The sequence below is a fragment of the Ranitomeya variabilis genome, chromosome 1 (genome assembly GCF_051348905.1).
Source record: "Ranitomeya variabilis isolate aRanVar5 chromosome 1, aRanVar5.hap1, whole genome shotgun sequence".
In the NCBI taxonomy this organism is placed as follows: Eukaryota; Metazoa; Chordata; class Amphibia; order Anura; family Dendrobatidae; genus Ranitomeya; species Ranitomeya variabilis.
The window spans coordinates 1,026,186,981-1,026,203,190 of NC_135232.1; the positions used below are offsets into that span (position 1 = coordinate 1,026,186,981).

A 16,210-nucleotide genomic window follows, 5' to 3' on the forward strand; every position below is an offset into this window, starting at 1 on the left:
GGTTACCTTTAAACAACAGAATATAACACCAAGCAGGGGCTGGCTGGCAAATTTTAGCCTGGGGGGCAAACACACAGCAGTGGCCCATGAGTAGCGGCCCATCCTTAAAGGGGTCATCAGATCTTATGCTACATGTCTACATCTACAGTCACTATGTGTGACTCCTCATATTGTGCGCACTGTGCGCAGGGAAGATTCTCTGGTGCTGGCACCGGGAACAGGTGGTCTTGTGACTACAAGCATGCGATTATGTGTGTGTGTGTGTATCCGTGTATGTATATACACTCACCGGCCACTTTATTAGGTACACCTGTCCAACTTCTTGTTAACACTTAATTTCTAATCAGCCAATCACATGGCGGCAACTCAGTGCATTTAGGCATGTAGACATGGTCAAGACAATCTCCTGCAGTTCAAACCGAGCATCAGTATGGGGAAGAAAGGTGATTTGAGTGCCTTTGAACGTGGCATGGTTGTTGGTGCCAGAAGGGCTGGTCTGAGTATTTCAGAAACTGCTGATCTACTGGGATTTTCACGCACAACCATCTCTAGGGTTTACAGAGAATGGTCCGAAAAAGAAAAAAAATCCAGTGAGCGGCAGTTCTGTGGGCGGAAATGCCTTGTTGATGCCAGAGGTCAGAGGAGAATGGGCAGACTGGTTCGAGCTGATAGAAAGGCAACAGTGACTCAAATCGCCACCCGTTACAACCAAGGTAGGCCTAAGAGCATCTCTGAACGCAGTGCGTCGAACTTTGAGGCAGATGGGCTACAGCAGCAGAAGACCACACCGGGTACCACTCCTTTCAGCTAAGAACAGGAAACTGAGGCTACAATTTGTACAAGCTCATAGAAATTGGACAGTAGAAGATTGGAAAAACGTTGCTTGGTCTGATGAGTCTCGATTTCTGCTGCGACATTCGGATGGTAGGGTCAGAATTTGGCGTAAACAACATGAAAGCATGGATCCATCCTGCCTTGTATGGAGCATCTTTGGGATGTGCAGCCGACAAATCTGCGGCAACTGTGTGATGCCATCATGTCAATATGGACCAAAATCTCTGAGGAATGCTTCCAGCACCTTGTTGAATCTATGCCACGAAGAATTGAGGCAGTTCTGAAGGCAAAAGGGGGTCCAACCCGTTACTAGCATGGTGTACCTAATAAAGTGGCCGGTGAGTGTATGTGTATATGTGTATATATATATATATATATATATATATATATATATATATATATATATATATATATATATATATATATATATATATATATATATATATATATATATATATATATTCCCAGCCACATTCCGACTAGACTGTTTCTGGCCTTCAATACAGTTGTAGTAGGCCATGCAAGTCTAGTCGGCATGTGACCGCATGTATGCAAATCACAAACTTGCAGTCACACACCCGCTGAATGACCACAGCACTGCGAGCAATGTGAGGAGGATTCACAAGTCTGCAGTCACATAGAATGACACACACACACGCACAGCCCCACTGTATAATGACACATACGCACCACCATTCCCGCTGTCCGCCGCCCCTACAGTACCTCCATAATGGCACCATAAAAAACCTCCATAACTCCACCATACAGTACCTTCAAAACACCACCATACGGTCCCTCCATAACAGCACCATACATTACCTCCATAACATCACAATACAGTCCCTCCATAACACCAACATACGATCCCTCCATAACAGCACCATACATTACCTCCATGACACCACAATAGTCCCTCCATAACAGTACCATACGGTCCCTCCATGACAGCACCATACATTACCTCCATAACAACCTCTGTCAATCCCTTCACTGGCTCCCCGTTGCCCAGAGACTCCAGTACAAAAGCCTAACCATGATATACAAAGCCATCCACAACCTGTCTCCTCCATACATCTGTGACCTCGTCTCCCGGTACTTTCCTGCACGCAACCAGGCTCGGACTGGCCCACCGGAGAACCGGAGGATCCTCCGGTGGGCCCAGGCACTGACACCTGCTGGCAGGGCCCCCATTGCTCCAGGGCCCCCCCGGCCGCCCGCCCCCCACTCACCCTCCTTGAAGACGATACTCACCCTGCTCCAGCGATGGTCTCGGCGTCTGCACTGCAGCTCGTCCTGAATGAGCGGTCACGTGGTACCGCTCATTAAGGTCATGAATATGCGCATATTCATGACCTCAATGACAGTATCACATGACCGCACAAGCAGGAAGAAGATGCTGCGCCACCGCCGGGAGTCGGGACAGAGCGCGAGGGATGTCGGCACGGCCGTGCAGTGTGTGGGCAAGGTGAGTATGACAATGAGGGACGGGGGGACTGGGGGATGAAGGAGGACATAAGCCGGCGCGCTGTGCAAGATGGGAGCGGGTGTGGGGGGTATGGGAGAGATAAGCCATGGATACAGGGGGGGATATGAGCCATGCATACAGGGGGGGGGGGGGTAATAGTCTGGGGCAGATTGCTGGACACACTGGGGGCAGATTGCTGGACACACTGGGGGCAGATTGCTGGACACACTGGGGGCAGATTGCTGGACACACTGGGGGCAGATTGCTGGACACACTGGGGGCAGATTGCTGGACACACTGGGGGCAGATTGCTGGACACACTGGGGGCAGATTGCTGGACACACTGGGGGCAGATTGCTGGACACACTGGGGGCAGATTGCTGGACACACTGGGGGCAGATTGCTGGACACACTGGGGGCAGATTGCTGGACACACCGGGGGCAGATTGCTGGACACACCGGGGGCAGATTGCTGGACACACCGGGGGCAGATTGCTGGACACACCGGGGGCAGATTGCTGGACACACCGGGGGCAGATTGCTGGACACACCGGGGGCAGATTGCTGGACACACCGGGGGCAGATTGCTGGACACACCGGGGGCAGTGCTGGACACACCGGGGGCAGTGCTGGACACACCGGGGGCAGTGCTGGACACACCGGGGGCAGTGCTGGACACACCGGGGGCAGTGCTGGACACACCGGGGGCAGTGCTGGACACACCGGGGGCAGTGCTGGACACACTGGGGGCAGTGCTGGACACACTGGGGGCAGTGCTGGACACACTGGGGGCAGTGCTGGACACACTGGGGCAGATTGCTGGACACACTGGGGGAAATGCGGGACACACTGGGGCAATATGCTTGACATACTGGGGAAGATTGCTGGACACACTGGGGGTAATATGCTGGACACACTGGGGCAGATTGCTGGACACACTGGGGGCAGGACTGGAGGCATGGGCAGAATGTAGATACGGGGCATGATTGGAGACACGGGGCAGAATGAAAGACATGGGGCAGGATTGGATCATGGGGCAGGATGGATACGATGGAGACAGAATGGGGCAGGATGGGGAGATCATATGGGGCAGAAAGGATACTCATGAGGGCAGGATGCGAGAACATATGGCTGGAGCCGGGAATGAGATAAACGGGGCCAGGGTGGGGAATATTATTACCATAGGGGCTAATTAAGGGATATTATTACTGCAGTTATGTATTTTATTTTTTGAGTATACTGTTTTAAATGGGGGGGCGGTCCTGTTAGTGTGCAGAGTGACACTATATCGCCTTTTTTTCTTCATGTGGTGTAATGTAGAAGTTGTGAAAAATTAAGTAATGTGTTCTGCAAGCAGAGCTCGAGATAACTGTGTTATTTCCTGCAGAAATGAGTCTTGGCTGGAAGAAATGATGGCGGTCTGTGCTGGATGAAAGATGAAGGACTTCACCTAGAGACGTCACTGGTGAGTCAGTGTTACCTATACACTGACACTATACACTGTATACCATATACAGAGCTCCTGTGTATAATGTCACCAGTGATCACTGTATTACCTATACATTATATACAGAGCTCCTGTGTATAATACCACCAGTGATCTCTGTATTACCTCTACACAGACACTGCATACTAAGTACAGATCTCCTGTGTATAATGTCACTTAGGCTGCCGTCACACATTCAGTATTTGGTCTGTAATTTACATCAGTATTTTTAAGCCAAAACCAGGAGTGGGTGATAAATACAGAAGTGGTGACGTGTTTCTATTATACTTTTCCTCTAATTGTTCCACTCCTGGTTTTGGCTTACAAATACTGATGTAAAATACTGACCAAATAATGCTAGTGTGACGGCAGCCTTATGGTGATAGTATTGTGTTTTGGTTTTTTTTTATTTCTGATCAGTATTGTAGTATTCAGTCACTATGTGGTGGTAATATGTGGTCTGGAAATGGTGTTGTGGTATTTGTCCCTTGTATGTGCTATTTGGTCACCAAGTGGTGGTAATATGTGGTCTTGACATGGTGCGGTGGTATTTGTCCCTTGTATGTAGTATTATTCGGTCACTATGTGGTCTGGTCATGGTGTGGTGGTATTTCTTCCTGTATGTGGTATTATTGGTCTTGGTATAGTGGATTGTGTTGTGTATGGCGGTCATTTGTTCTCTCTGATATTAATTAGGAGAAGATTCTTTATTTCCATTAGAGTTTTAATGCTTTGTACACAGCGGAGGTGATGCACTTACAGGGAGTTTCCTATGGAAAAAAGTAATCACCTCTCCACAGGATAAGTGATAACGTATTGATTGGTGGGGGTCTGACTGCTTGGACCCATTCAGCAAAATGTGGAACTTTTTATCCCCATTAGACTGGAGTGACATGTCCGACTAGATCACTGATCCATTCATTCCCTCAGTGGCTGCACTTGTTTTTTTCTGGATGTCCCAAAGAGAATGAATGGAGCGGCGGTCAGAAATCCCACCTGCCGCTGCATTTTAAAATAGTGATAAAAGTGTCCTGTCAAGGATAAAACTTCCCCATTTTTCCGATCGGTGCAGTTTCTAATGGTCGGATCTAAGCGATCACCTATCCTGTGGAGCCCATGGATCAGTGATAACTTGTTTTAACCAAGAACCCCATTAATGTAAACTACCGTAATTATACATCCCAGTTATTGGGGCACACGGTAGATGTGCCGCAGCCGCCGGTGTTTTACAGCCAATGCTCCACTATAATGACAGATGTTTGCATATAGCTGTAGGGTGGGCCCCTAGAGTCCATTCCTCTGGTGGGCCCCAGACACCCCAGTCCGACGCTGCACGCAACCTCCGATCCTCACAAGATCTCCTTCTCTACTCCCCTCTTATCTCCTCTTCCCACAATCGCATACAAGATTTCTCTCGCGTATCACCCCTACTCTGGAGCCCTCTACCACAACACATCAGACTCTCGCCTACCATCGAAACCTTCAAAAAGAGCCTGAAGACCCATCTCTTCCGACAAGCCTACAACCTGCAGTAACCACCGATCGACCAAACCGCTGCATGACCAGCTCTACCCTCACCTACTGTATTCTCACCCATCCCTTGTAGATTGTGAGCCCTCGCGGGCAGGGTCCTCTCTCCTCCTGTACCAGTTATGGCTTGTATTGTTTAAGATTATTGTACTTGTTTTTATTATGTATACCCCTCCTCACATGTAAAGCGCCATGGAATAAATGGCGCTATAATAGTAAATAATAATAATAACACCATACATTACCTCCATAACACCAACATACGATCCCTCCATAACAGCACCATACATTACCTCCATGACACCACAATAGTCCCTCCATAACAGCACCATACATTACCTCCATAACAGCACCATACATTACCTTCATAACACCACCATACATTACCTCCATAACACCACAATAGTCCCTCCATAACAGCACCATACATTACCTCCATGACACCACAATAGTCCCTCCATAACAGTACCATACGATCCCTCCATAACAGCATCATACATTACCTGCATAACACCACAATACAGTCCCTCTATAACACCACCATATGGTCCCTCCATACCACCATACGATCCCTCCATAACAGCACCATACATTACCTCCATAACACCACCATACGATCCCTCCATAACAGCACCATACATTACCTCCATAACATCACAATACAATTCCTCCATAACAGCACCATACAGTTCCTCCATAACACCACCATAGAGTACCTCCATAACACCGGGTCACAGTTCTCAGTCCAGTGCAGGATTGTGCTCTGTGGTTGGTCGCTCTGTCCAAGGCCGGACTGAGACAAAAAGGTAGCCCTGCCACACAAATCCCACCACCACACATACTATAACACGTCCCACCCCCGATCAGTGGATTTTTATTTACTTACTCCAGCAGTTTGTTTTTCTTTTTACAGCGCTGGAGTGGCGCTTCAAGTGTAAGCCCCCTAACCTCAGCGATGGCATCTTCCCCGCTTTTCAGCACCGCTCTGGTCCCACAGCACCATTTTGTAAGCGCAGCTTCTGACAGCTGGAAGTCAGAAGTTACATTACAAGCTGTCAATACAAGGTTATGAGAGCCAGAACGAGGTCAGGAGGATGGTCTCATAGACTTGTACTGAAAAGTGACCTCCACGCCACTCCATGAAACACTAGAGTTGCAAGCAGGTCACTTTTCACAGGAGACGAACCGGACCAATGCTGGAGAGCAATGAAGGCAGCGGAAAGTGAGTATGAGACAGGGGGCAGCAGACTTACATTTAAAGTACCACTCCAGCCGCGCAAAAAAGAAAAATGCTGGAGTGGTGCTTTAAAGGAGTTATTTGAAGAGCTTCATGTGAATGGCGCTGTAGTGCGCAGAATCGACTCACAGCACAGCTTACGTGATGCTCTTCAGAGCTCTGGTTCTCGAGATTATGGGGGTCCAAGAAATTGGCAAGTTATCCCATATACCGAGGGAGGGGGTTACTTGGGGTAACCCATTTAAACAGGTTTTCCCAGATTTGTTTTTGCTTGGCCTTAGGAATATAAAACATAAACCAATAATGACATTCCAGACGTGCAATACAGCCTCTCCGACAACGTGACAGGAGAAGTGTGTATATATACAGTATATAGACAGAAAAAGGCCCTGTTCACACATTCAGCATTTTACATCAGTAAACCACAAGCACAGCCTGCGCAGTAGCAGCTATCGGCTGTACATAAAAGGTGATCCAATAGCTGCTACTACACATGCGCCGGCGGTGCCATCGTGGAGGAGGATATTTTTTTCTCTACAAAGTTGGCGCCGCCTGCGTAGCAGCAGCTTTCGGATCACCTCTACATACACTGATAGCTGCTACTGCGCAGGATAACCTTTAACAAATTAATTATATACACACTACATATGCGATCAGGCTGCAGCGCAGGCGCCACCGCTGGCATCTGCCTGCAGAAGGTGATTAATTTTTCCCAAGATAGATAGATAGATAGATAGATATTCATTATGTAAACTAGGGGGCTGGTCCGTGTGGGATTAGTGACCTGTCAGCAGTCTGCATTATGAATACCTAATCAGAGCACCACATGAAGACCCCCCCACAGGCCGCCCCAGGGCAGGAGCAGATCATTAACTAAAAACTGAAAATAAAGATTAGACAACAACCACAAGACAGATTTCATCACCAGGTATCATTGTAATCAGTATAATGGCGCCAAGCTGACACTGTCTGTAGTTTACTATGCACAATCCTGCTGACAAGGGCACTTTAATTATGCCGTTTATGTCACAAGGGATACGCCGGGGCTGACAACTATCCGCCAAGCTGGTTCCGGCGGGGCCGACCACTATTCACCACGCAGGATACGCCGGGGCCGACCACTATTTGCCACGCAGAATACGCCAGGGCCGATGACTATCCGCCATACAGGGTACTCTGGGACTGATATATATATATATATACACATATTACAAATTTGATATTTGAAAGTGAAATTATGGGCTGTCCAAACACTCGCACACATGCACGCTCAAAGACAGGAAAAACACACACACACACACACACACACACACACACACTTGAGAAAACACACGAGAAAACCACACAAACCCACAGCCAGCAAATCACCCCCCCCAGGAAAAAACACACACACACACACACACACACACACACACACACACACACACACACACACACCCAGGAAAACACACAGTGGCATAACTACAAAATTATGGGCCCTGGTGCGAACTTTCAAATGGGCCCCCCCTACCATGCCAAAATATTTTCCACCCAAATTCACATTTTCCCTATTCATTTTGCACACTATAGCTTTATTGCAAAGTTGTATAGTGTGACCTCAGTAGCGTAACTATCCGGTGCCCCATCCTGGATTATATTTGTCCTCCGTACTGCCGTTGTAATGTAATGTATAAAAGAAAATAAACCATTATACTCATCAGGGGCTTACACAGAAGTCATGGGGATCCATATAAAAAGTATAATGAACCCCCATAGTCCTCTACATAATATACTGCACAGTTCATAGTCATCCATATAGTATAATACACTCCCCATAGTCCTCCATATATTAAAATACACTCCTCATAGTGCTCAATATAGCATAATACACTCCTCATAGTGCTCCATACAGTATAATACACTGCTCAGTCCTCCATATAGTATAATACACTCCTCATAGTGCTCAATATAGCATAATACACTCCTCATAGTGCTCCATCTATATATATAATTGCCTAAGGGTTTTTCCGTCTGTCTGTCTGTCTGTCTGTCCTGGAAATCCCGCGTCTCTGATTGGTCGAGGCCGCCAGGCCTCGACCAATCAGCGACGGGCACAGCATGGCGATGATGATGTCATAATGGAAATCCCGCGTCTCTGATTGGTCGAGGCCGCCAGGCCTCGACCAATCAGCGATGGGCACAGTATCGACGTAGATGTCATAATGGTTGCCATGGCAACGATGATGTCATAAAGGTTGCCTCGACCAATCAGCGACGGGCACAGTCTGCCGCAAATTCTGGAATCATCATTGTCCATATACTACGGGGACATGCATATTCTAGAATACCCGATGCATTAGAATCGGGCCACAGTCTACGATGATGTCATAAAGGTTGCCTCGACCAATCAGCGACGGGCACAGTCTGCCGCGAATTCAGACAGAAAAACCCTTAGACAATTATATATATAGATAGATACACTCCTCAGTCCTCCATAAAGTATAATACACTCCTCATAGTCCTCCATATATTAAAATACACTGCTCAGTCCTACATATGGTATAATACACTCCTCATAGTGCTCCATATAGTATAATGCACCACCACCGTCATTCATGTCGTACAAGGGACACAAGCACAAGGGGACAAGGGAGACAGGCACAAGGGGACAAGGGAGACAGGCACAAGGGGGATACAGGGACTAGTGGGCAAGGGAGACTGACACAAGGGGACTCATTGGGACTAGGAGGAAGGGGAGAAGGGCACAAGGGGACACAGGAACTAGGGAGCAAGGCACAAGAGGACACAGAGGACATAGTAGATAGGGACGCACGGGGAGACGGGGCTGCAAGGGGACAGGGGAAGACGGGGGGGGGGGGGAGACTTGGGAGCAGGGAAGAAGGGGGCACAGGGATTACGAGGACAGGGTAGATGGGGAATGCACGGTGAAAAAGGGGACAGGGGAGATTTGAGAGCAGGGCAGATGGGTCACAGGGGGACAAGAGGCAGTGAATGCATGGGGGGTGCAGGAGGACTCAGGGCATGGGAGATAGGGAGCATTCGGGGGACAGGGAAGGAGTGACAAGGCATGTACGGGGGCCTGGAAGAGCACAATGACCTGAACCTGGGGACCTACGAGGACATGGGGCACGGGAGAGCAGGGAGGAAACAGGGTTGGTGTCACTGGGGGTAAGGGACGCTGGGGGCCGAGGACGGTGACACACGGGCAGCAGACACACCTCACTGCCACCACTTCCATACACCTACATGTTCATCCCCGGATCCTCCACATGGCTGAGCTGCTGCATCCCCCTTCTGGGCGGTTCGGTCCATGCACCCCCCACCAGCCCCGGAGCTGCCTGTTCCCGGTCCCAGCAGCCACCACATGCTCCGCCAATATGGCGGCCGCCATCACCTGTGCAGATGCTGCACTGCCTGGGCTCCGCACACAGCGGGTGCACAATGAAGTGACGTCATCGCACACCCACAGTGTCAGAGGCAGTGGGGAATGATGGGAGAGGGAGCGACAGCTGACGTTCTCTCCTCCATCATTGCTTTGAACTGTACCTGCGACATAGATGCCGGTATAGTTCAATGCGGCGGCGGTGGGGGGAGTCGGGTGCCACTGACGTGCCAGGCCCCTGACCTGCCAGGCCCGGTCGCAGCGACGACCGCTGCCACCGTGGTAGTTACGCATCTGCACACACACCCAAGAAAATACACACACACCCAGGAAAGCACAAACACACAAGGGAAAACACATACACACACACCCACACATAGGAAAACACACAGGAAACCGCACATACCCAAAAAAAACCACATACTCTGACATGCCATATTTAATTTGTCAAATTCCCCCCTCCCCCTTAGCACAGCAAACCTTGAAATGGGCAGCTGGAATGTGCTGGACAGTGGGCACACAGGGCAGCCACCTCTCATCTTCTCCTGCCCTCCTGTGCTGCTGCTCTGCACACTGATGCTCCTCCCCCTCCTGATCCTGGTTGATCAGACATCGGGGACAGATCTGCACAGAGCAGACAGAAGAGGAAGAGGCTGCGTGCGATCACTATGTAAGTATTGCACCCTCCTCCTCTTCTTGTGTGCCTGGAGCTGCCTCCTCTCACCGCAGTGTGCACATTACTGAAGCCGGCTATGGCTGCGGCCACAGGTGCACGCTGCGTGTCCCTCCCCATGTTCCTGCTCATCACATACTGCACTGCCGTTCCTCCAGCGGCCCTGTGCAGCTGCTTAGGCACCGGCCAGGGGGGCATATGCATTCCTGCCACCCGGCCCAGTCCGCCCCTGACTCCAAGTAAATCAAACTTATGTGAAATCAAATTGTCCACTTAGGAAACAACACAGTTTGACAATCAATTTCACAAGCTGTTGTGCAAATGGAATAGACAACAGATGGAAATTATTGGCAATCATCAAGACACCCTCAATAAAGGAGTGGCTCTGCAGGTGGGGACCACAGACCACATCTCAGTACCAATACTTTCTGGCTGATGTTTTGGTCACTTTTGAATGTTGGTGGTGCTTTACACTCGTGGTAGCATGAGATGGACTCTACAATCGACACAAGTGGCTGAGGTAGTGCAGCTCATCCAGGAATCCAGGATGGCACATCTTTGTGAGCTATGGCAAGAAGGTTTGCTCTGTCTGTCAGTGTAATGTCCAGAGGCTGGAGGCGCTACCAGGAGACAGGACAGTACACCAGGAGACGTGGAGGGGGCCGTAGGAGAGCAACAACCCAGCAGCAGGACCGCTACCTCAGCCTTTGTGCAAGGAAGAACAGGAGGAGCACTGCCAGAGCCGTGCAAAATTACCTCCAGCAGGCCACAAATGTGCGTCTGCAAACAGTTAGAAACCGACAACATGAGGATGGACTGAGTGCCCGACGTCCACAGATGGGGGTTGTGCTCGACGATTGGCATTTGCCACAGAACATCAGGATTGGCAAATTCACCACTGGCGCCCTGTGCTCTTCACAGATGAAGGCAGGTTCATACTGAGCACATGTGACAGACGTGAAAGAGTCAGTCTGGAGACGCCGTGGAGAGCGATCTGCTGCCTGCAACATCCTTCAGCATGACCGGTGTTACGGCCGCTACTCACCGCTCCGCCCCTGGCTCTCGGCGTGCTGTCCTCGCTTCTCCTGCTGTGCCTGCTGCTCCTGCTCGCCTCGGCCGCTCTTCTTCCGGGTCCCGGCGCGCTGTTCTACCTTCCTCTTTGGCTACGCCGACTTCCTCCATCACCGCTCGTTCCTGCTGTCCAGCTTCCGGTGGGTGGTACGCTCGTCCTCGGCGGGCTCCTCCTCCACGTCGTGGGAGGTCAGCTTCTGCGCAGGCGCGCAGGATCTTGCGATAGACGCACCTCCCGGTCCCGGATCCTTTGTCACCGGATGTTTTGCTCCACGAGTGCTTCAGCGGCCAATCCTAGTAGCGTGCACGGTATTTCAGGCCACCTCCCCTGCTAGGAGGTGCCTGAGTGTCTTTAGCTTTTGCTTCTGCCTCCGGCCTCCTTCCTCTGTGTTCTGTACCTCCGTGCAGGTCTTGCACTCTACCCTCCCTGTCTTGCGCTTTATGTGTCTGCACTTACTTTGCTTATCCTCTCTCCCTCTCTCCCTACAGTTCCGCCTCCGTCTCTGGTATCCTTCAGTTCAAGCCTGACGTCCATTTCCCGTGTCTTCCGCCTCTGGTTTCACCATCCTCGTTCCTGGTTTTCTGTTTAGTTCTCTTCTCCAGTTTTACCTCCATCTGAGCCGGATACCTCTTGGTATCTGCTACCGTGGATAGGTAACCTCTGGGCCTGCTCCTGACAGTCCCTGTATAGGGGTTGGATAACACCAGGCCTGCTCGCCCAGGGGGTTGGTCTTCCACGGTCCAGAGGGTCCACTCTCTTTCTTGCCTCAGTAATCATAACAACCGGTTTGGCAGTGGGTCAGTAATGGTGTGGCATTTCATTGCTCGCCAGAGGTAGCCTGACTGCCATTGGCTACCGAGATGAGATCCTCAGACCCCTTATGAGACCATATGCTGGTGCGGCCGGCCCTGGGTAACTCCTAATGCAGGACAATGCCAGACCTCATGTGTCAGCAGATCCTGCAAGATGAAGGCATTGAAGCTATGGACTGGCCCGCCTGTTCCCCAGACCTGAATACGATTGAACACATCTGGGACATAATGTCTCGCACCATCCACCAACATCACGTTGCACCGCAAACTGTCCAGGAGTTGGCGGATGCTTAAGTCCTGGTCTGGGAGGAGATTTCTCAGGAGACCATCCGCTGCCTCATCAGGAGCTGCCCAGGCATTGTAGGGAGGTCATACAGGCACGTGGAGGCCACACACACTACTGAGCATCATTTCTTTGTCTTGAGGCACTTCCACTGAAGTTGGATGAGCCTATAATTTAATTTTCCACTTTGATTTTGAGCATCATTCCAACTCCAGACCTCCGTGAGATATTCATTTTGATTTACATTGATCATTTTTATGTTTTATTGTTCTCAACACATTCCACTATGTAATGAATAAAGATTACAACTGGAATATTTCATTCAGTGAAATCTAGGATGTGGGATTGTAGTGTTCCCTTTATTTTTTTGAGTTGTGTATATTAACTTAACGATGCTCAGATTATCAGGTCACATCCACACACGACTGATCCACTGAAGGGAACATCTGCAGCTAAAACTGAATTCTCACAATCTGCACTGAATTTTATTGTGGTTTTTGTTGCTGAAACGCTGAAAATCTGTTGCCGATCTCCCCCCATTCTCACCTCCACCCCCCTAAGTTACAAGGGGTAAAATCCACAGTGCCAATCCGCAGCATAACGTGACATGTTGTGGATTGGTAATCTGCACAAAGCGAAGGGGAGACCTGCTCTTACAGAAACACTTCATATTAGGGAAACATTATTTCAAAGACAAGAATAAGGCTCTGTTCCCACAATGAGCTTTTGATGTTGCAGATTTCCTGCACATTGCTCCAGCCATGGAAGAAAATAGGTTACTTGCATTATTTCCATGACCTGCAACATCAAAAACTCAGCAAATATTCCTTGGGGGAATGCAGCCTGAGTGCAGCCAGGACTGATGCCGTGATCAAACAAGATATTGGTTCCATCTGTCTTTTGTTCATTCACTTAGATTAATAAACTATTAAAGGGGTTATATGGGACTATGTTATATGTCATAAGGACCAAAGAACAGACAGGCTGGTAGTTACTGGCTGGTAGTTACTAACAACCTGTCTGTTGTGACCAGCGGTGACTCCGAGCAGTCACTGACAGCTCCTCCTGACTAATTAACTGCTCCATGTCAACAGGGCAGCTCTTCCGGGCTGCTCTGTCAATGTCATGTTTGTTGACAGTCACCTCCCCGCAGTTAGGCAGCAAGAAGCAAGCCGCCAATCAGAAGCAAGCAAGCCGCCAGTCAGCAGGAAGAAAGAAAGAAAGCCGCCAGTCAGCAGGAAGAAAGAAAGAAAGCCGCCAGTCAGCAGGAGGCAAGCAAGCCGCCAGTCAGCAGGAGGCAAGCAAGCCGCCAGTCAGCAGGAGGCAAGCAAGCCGCCAATCAGGAGGAAGCAAGCAAGCCGCCAGTCAGCAGGAGGCAAGCAAGCCGCCAGTCAGCAGGAGGCAAGCAAGCCGCCAGTCAGCAGGAGGCAAGCAAGCCGCCAGTCAGCAGGAGGCAAGCAAGCCGCCAGTCAGCAGGAGGCAAGCAAGCCGCCAGTCAGCAGGAGGCAAGCAAGCCGCCAGTCAGCAGGAGGCAAGCAAGCCGCCAGTCAGCAGGAGGCAAGCAAGCCGCCAGTCAGCAGGAGGCAAGCAAGCCGCCAGTCAGCAGGAGGCAAGCAAGCCGCCAGTCAGCAGGAGGCAAGCAAGCCGCCAGTCAGCAGGAGGCAAGCAAGCCGCCAGTCAGCAGGAGGCAAGCAAGCCGCCAGTCAGCAGGAGGCAAGCAAGCCGCCAGTCAGCAGGAGGCAAGCAAGCCGCCAGTCAGCAGGAGGCAAGCAAGTCGCCAGTCAGCAGGAGGCAAGCAAGCCGCCAGTCAGCAGGAGGCAAGCAAGCCGCCAATCAGGAGGAAGCAAGCCGCCAGTCAGCAGGAAGCTGCAGAATCACCACCAGCAGCGCTCTGAGTACGACAGGCAGGTAGGTGGGTATCAGCCTATTAGTGCTTAGGCCCATAGAGAAATAATAAAATGGTCCCGATAATCCCCTCTAACAGTTCTATTATTTAATGCACTTAGACTTTCCAGCATTCCTTTCCCCTCCTAATATACACTGTATAATACACGTATAGAGATAATGACACCACTGCCCTCTATTCCCCCAGTACTATGTGCCATCACCACAGTCTGCACCCGGCTCCAGTGCTCCCAGTAGGCTCAGGGACTGACTGGTGACCCCGGGACACGTGCTGGCCGCACTGGGAGGCTCTCCGTCCTCTCCCCGCCATGTTTACGTGCTGCCTCCCGTCCCCGCTGTGCGATCCGTGGGGGATTACTAGCACAGATGAATGGCCGCCGGGCGCTGACAGCTGTCACTCAGGGCCGACATGAGGACGCATCAGGTCTCCATGGAGACAGGAGAAGGGGCGGAGCTCCGCGGTGTACCGCTCCGGCCCGGGCACGACTACATACACGTCTGTGTTGGGTGAAGAGTCGGGACATAAGGCGTCCAGTGTACGGAAGCAGCACTGACCCATGCACAACACGGGACCCCCGGGAGGCGCCGCTCACAGCCGCCGTTACCTGCTCGCTGCCCGGCTCTCCACAGACGCTGCACACAGGATCCTCCACTGCGCGCTCTGGTCTCCAGCTCGCCTCACTCACAACATAGCGCCAGCCTGCCGCCAAAGCCACGCCCCGTAACCAAGACGTCACTGCTGCCAGAGAAGAGCCTGGGCGCCATGTTTGTTCAGGGCAGGAAAGGAATCGTGCTTGTGTCTCTGTGCGTGTCAGTGTGTGACCGTGGTGAGCCGCTGCCATCAGCCGTGGGCAGTGGGCACATGAATGGCGAGGATAGAGCGAGGCCAGACGTGCGGCCCAGGCGGAACATTACAGAGGGCGGAAGAGCGCAGTTATTGCTCCTATAGTGACTTTTTTTTCTAATCCTCCATCCAGTTCTAGGCCAGGGGCCTCTCTGTGTTGTGGTAGTTGCCAGTCTCACACGTCCAGATAATTCCCGTACCGGAGTTATCCGTGTCCGTGTGCTCACGTAGGCCATCCGTGTGGGATCCGTGTGCTGTCCGTGTCCGTGTAGTGCAACATTTTTTACAATTTTAACCCGATGACAGGAAAAACGCACACGGACAGCACACGGATGTCACACAGACAGCATCTGTGTGCGGTACGTGTTTACACGGACCCATTGACTTTAATGGGTCCGTGTGATCCGTGCGCTCCCGCGAACACTCACATGTCTCAGTGTTTTGAAAACGTACACACGGACCGGGAAAAATCACTGATATCTGCAGAGACCCATTCATTTTAATTTGTCTACATGTGTCAGTGTCTCCGGTACGTGAGAAAACTGTCACTACACGTACCGGAGCCACTGACGTGTGAAACCGGCCTTACAGCGTTACTGGTAATAGTGTGAGCCTGTAATTAACACACCCCTCATATACTGTAAGAGACCCCACACGGCCCCCTATATACTGTAAGAGAACCTATAT

The 16,210-nt window shown here is 50.7% G+C and overlaps 1 protein-coding gene across 4 annotated transcripts in view; it reads right to left on the reverse strand.

Moving 5' to 3' along the window:
• The window catches only part of CFAP97 (cilia and flagella associated protein 97), a 42,505-nt gene extending 27,064 nt beyond the window's left edge, over window positions 1-15,441 (reverse strand). Inside the window, exon 1 of one of the 4 annotated variants that reach the window (XM_077279597.1) lies at window positions 15,285-15,441. Coding sequence is in view for 1 of the 4 variants with exons in the window: in XM_077279596.1 (XP_077135711.1) it covers window positions 15,174-15,238 (65 nt within the window). In the remaining 3 variants the exon portion in view is untranslated. Of the gene's footprint in view, window positions 1-14,882; window positions 15,037-15,173 lie in introns of those variants that run through there. The other 3 variants (XM_077279596.1, XM_077279599.1, XM_077279598.1) reach the window with 3 other exon arrangements.
• Window positions 15,442-16,210: the final 769 nt, after the last annotated feature.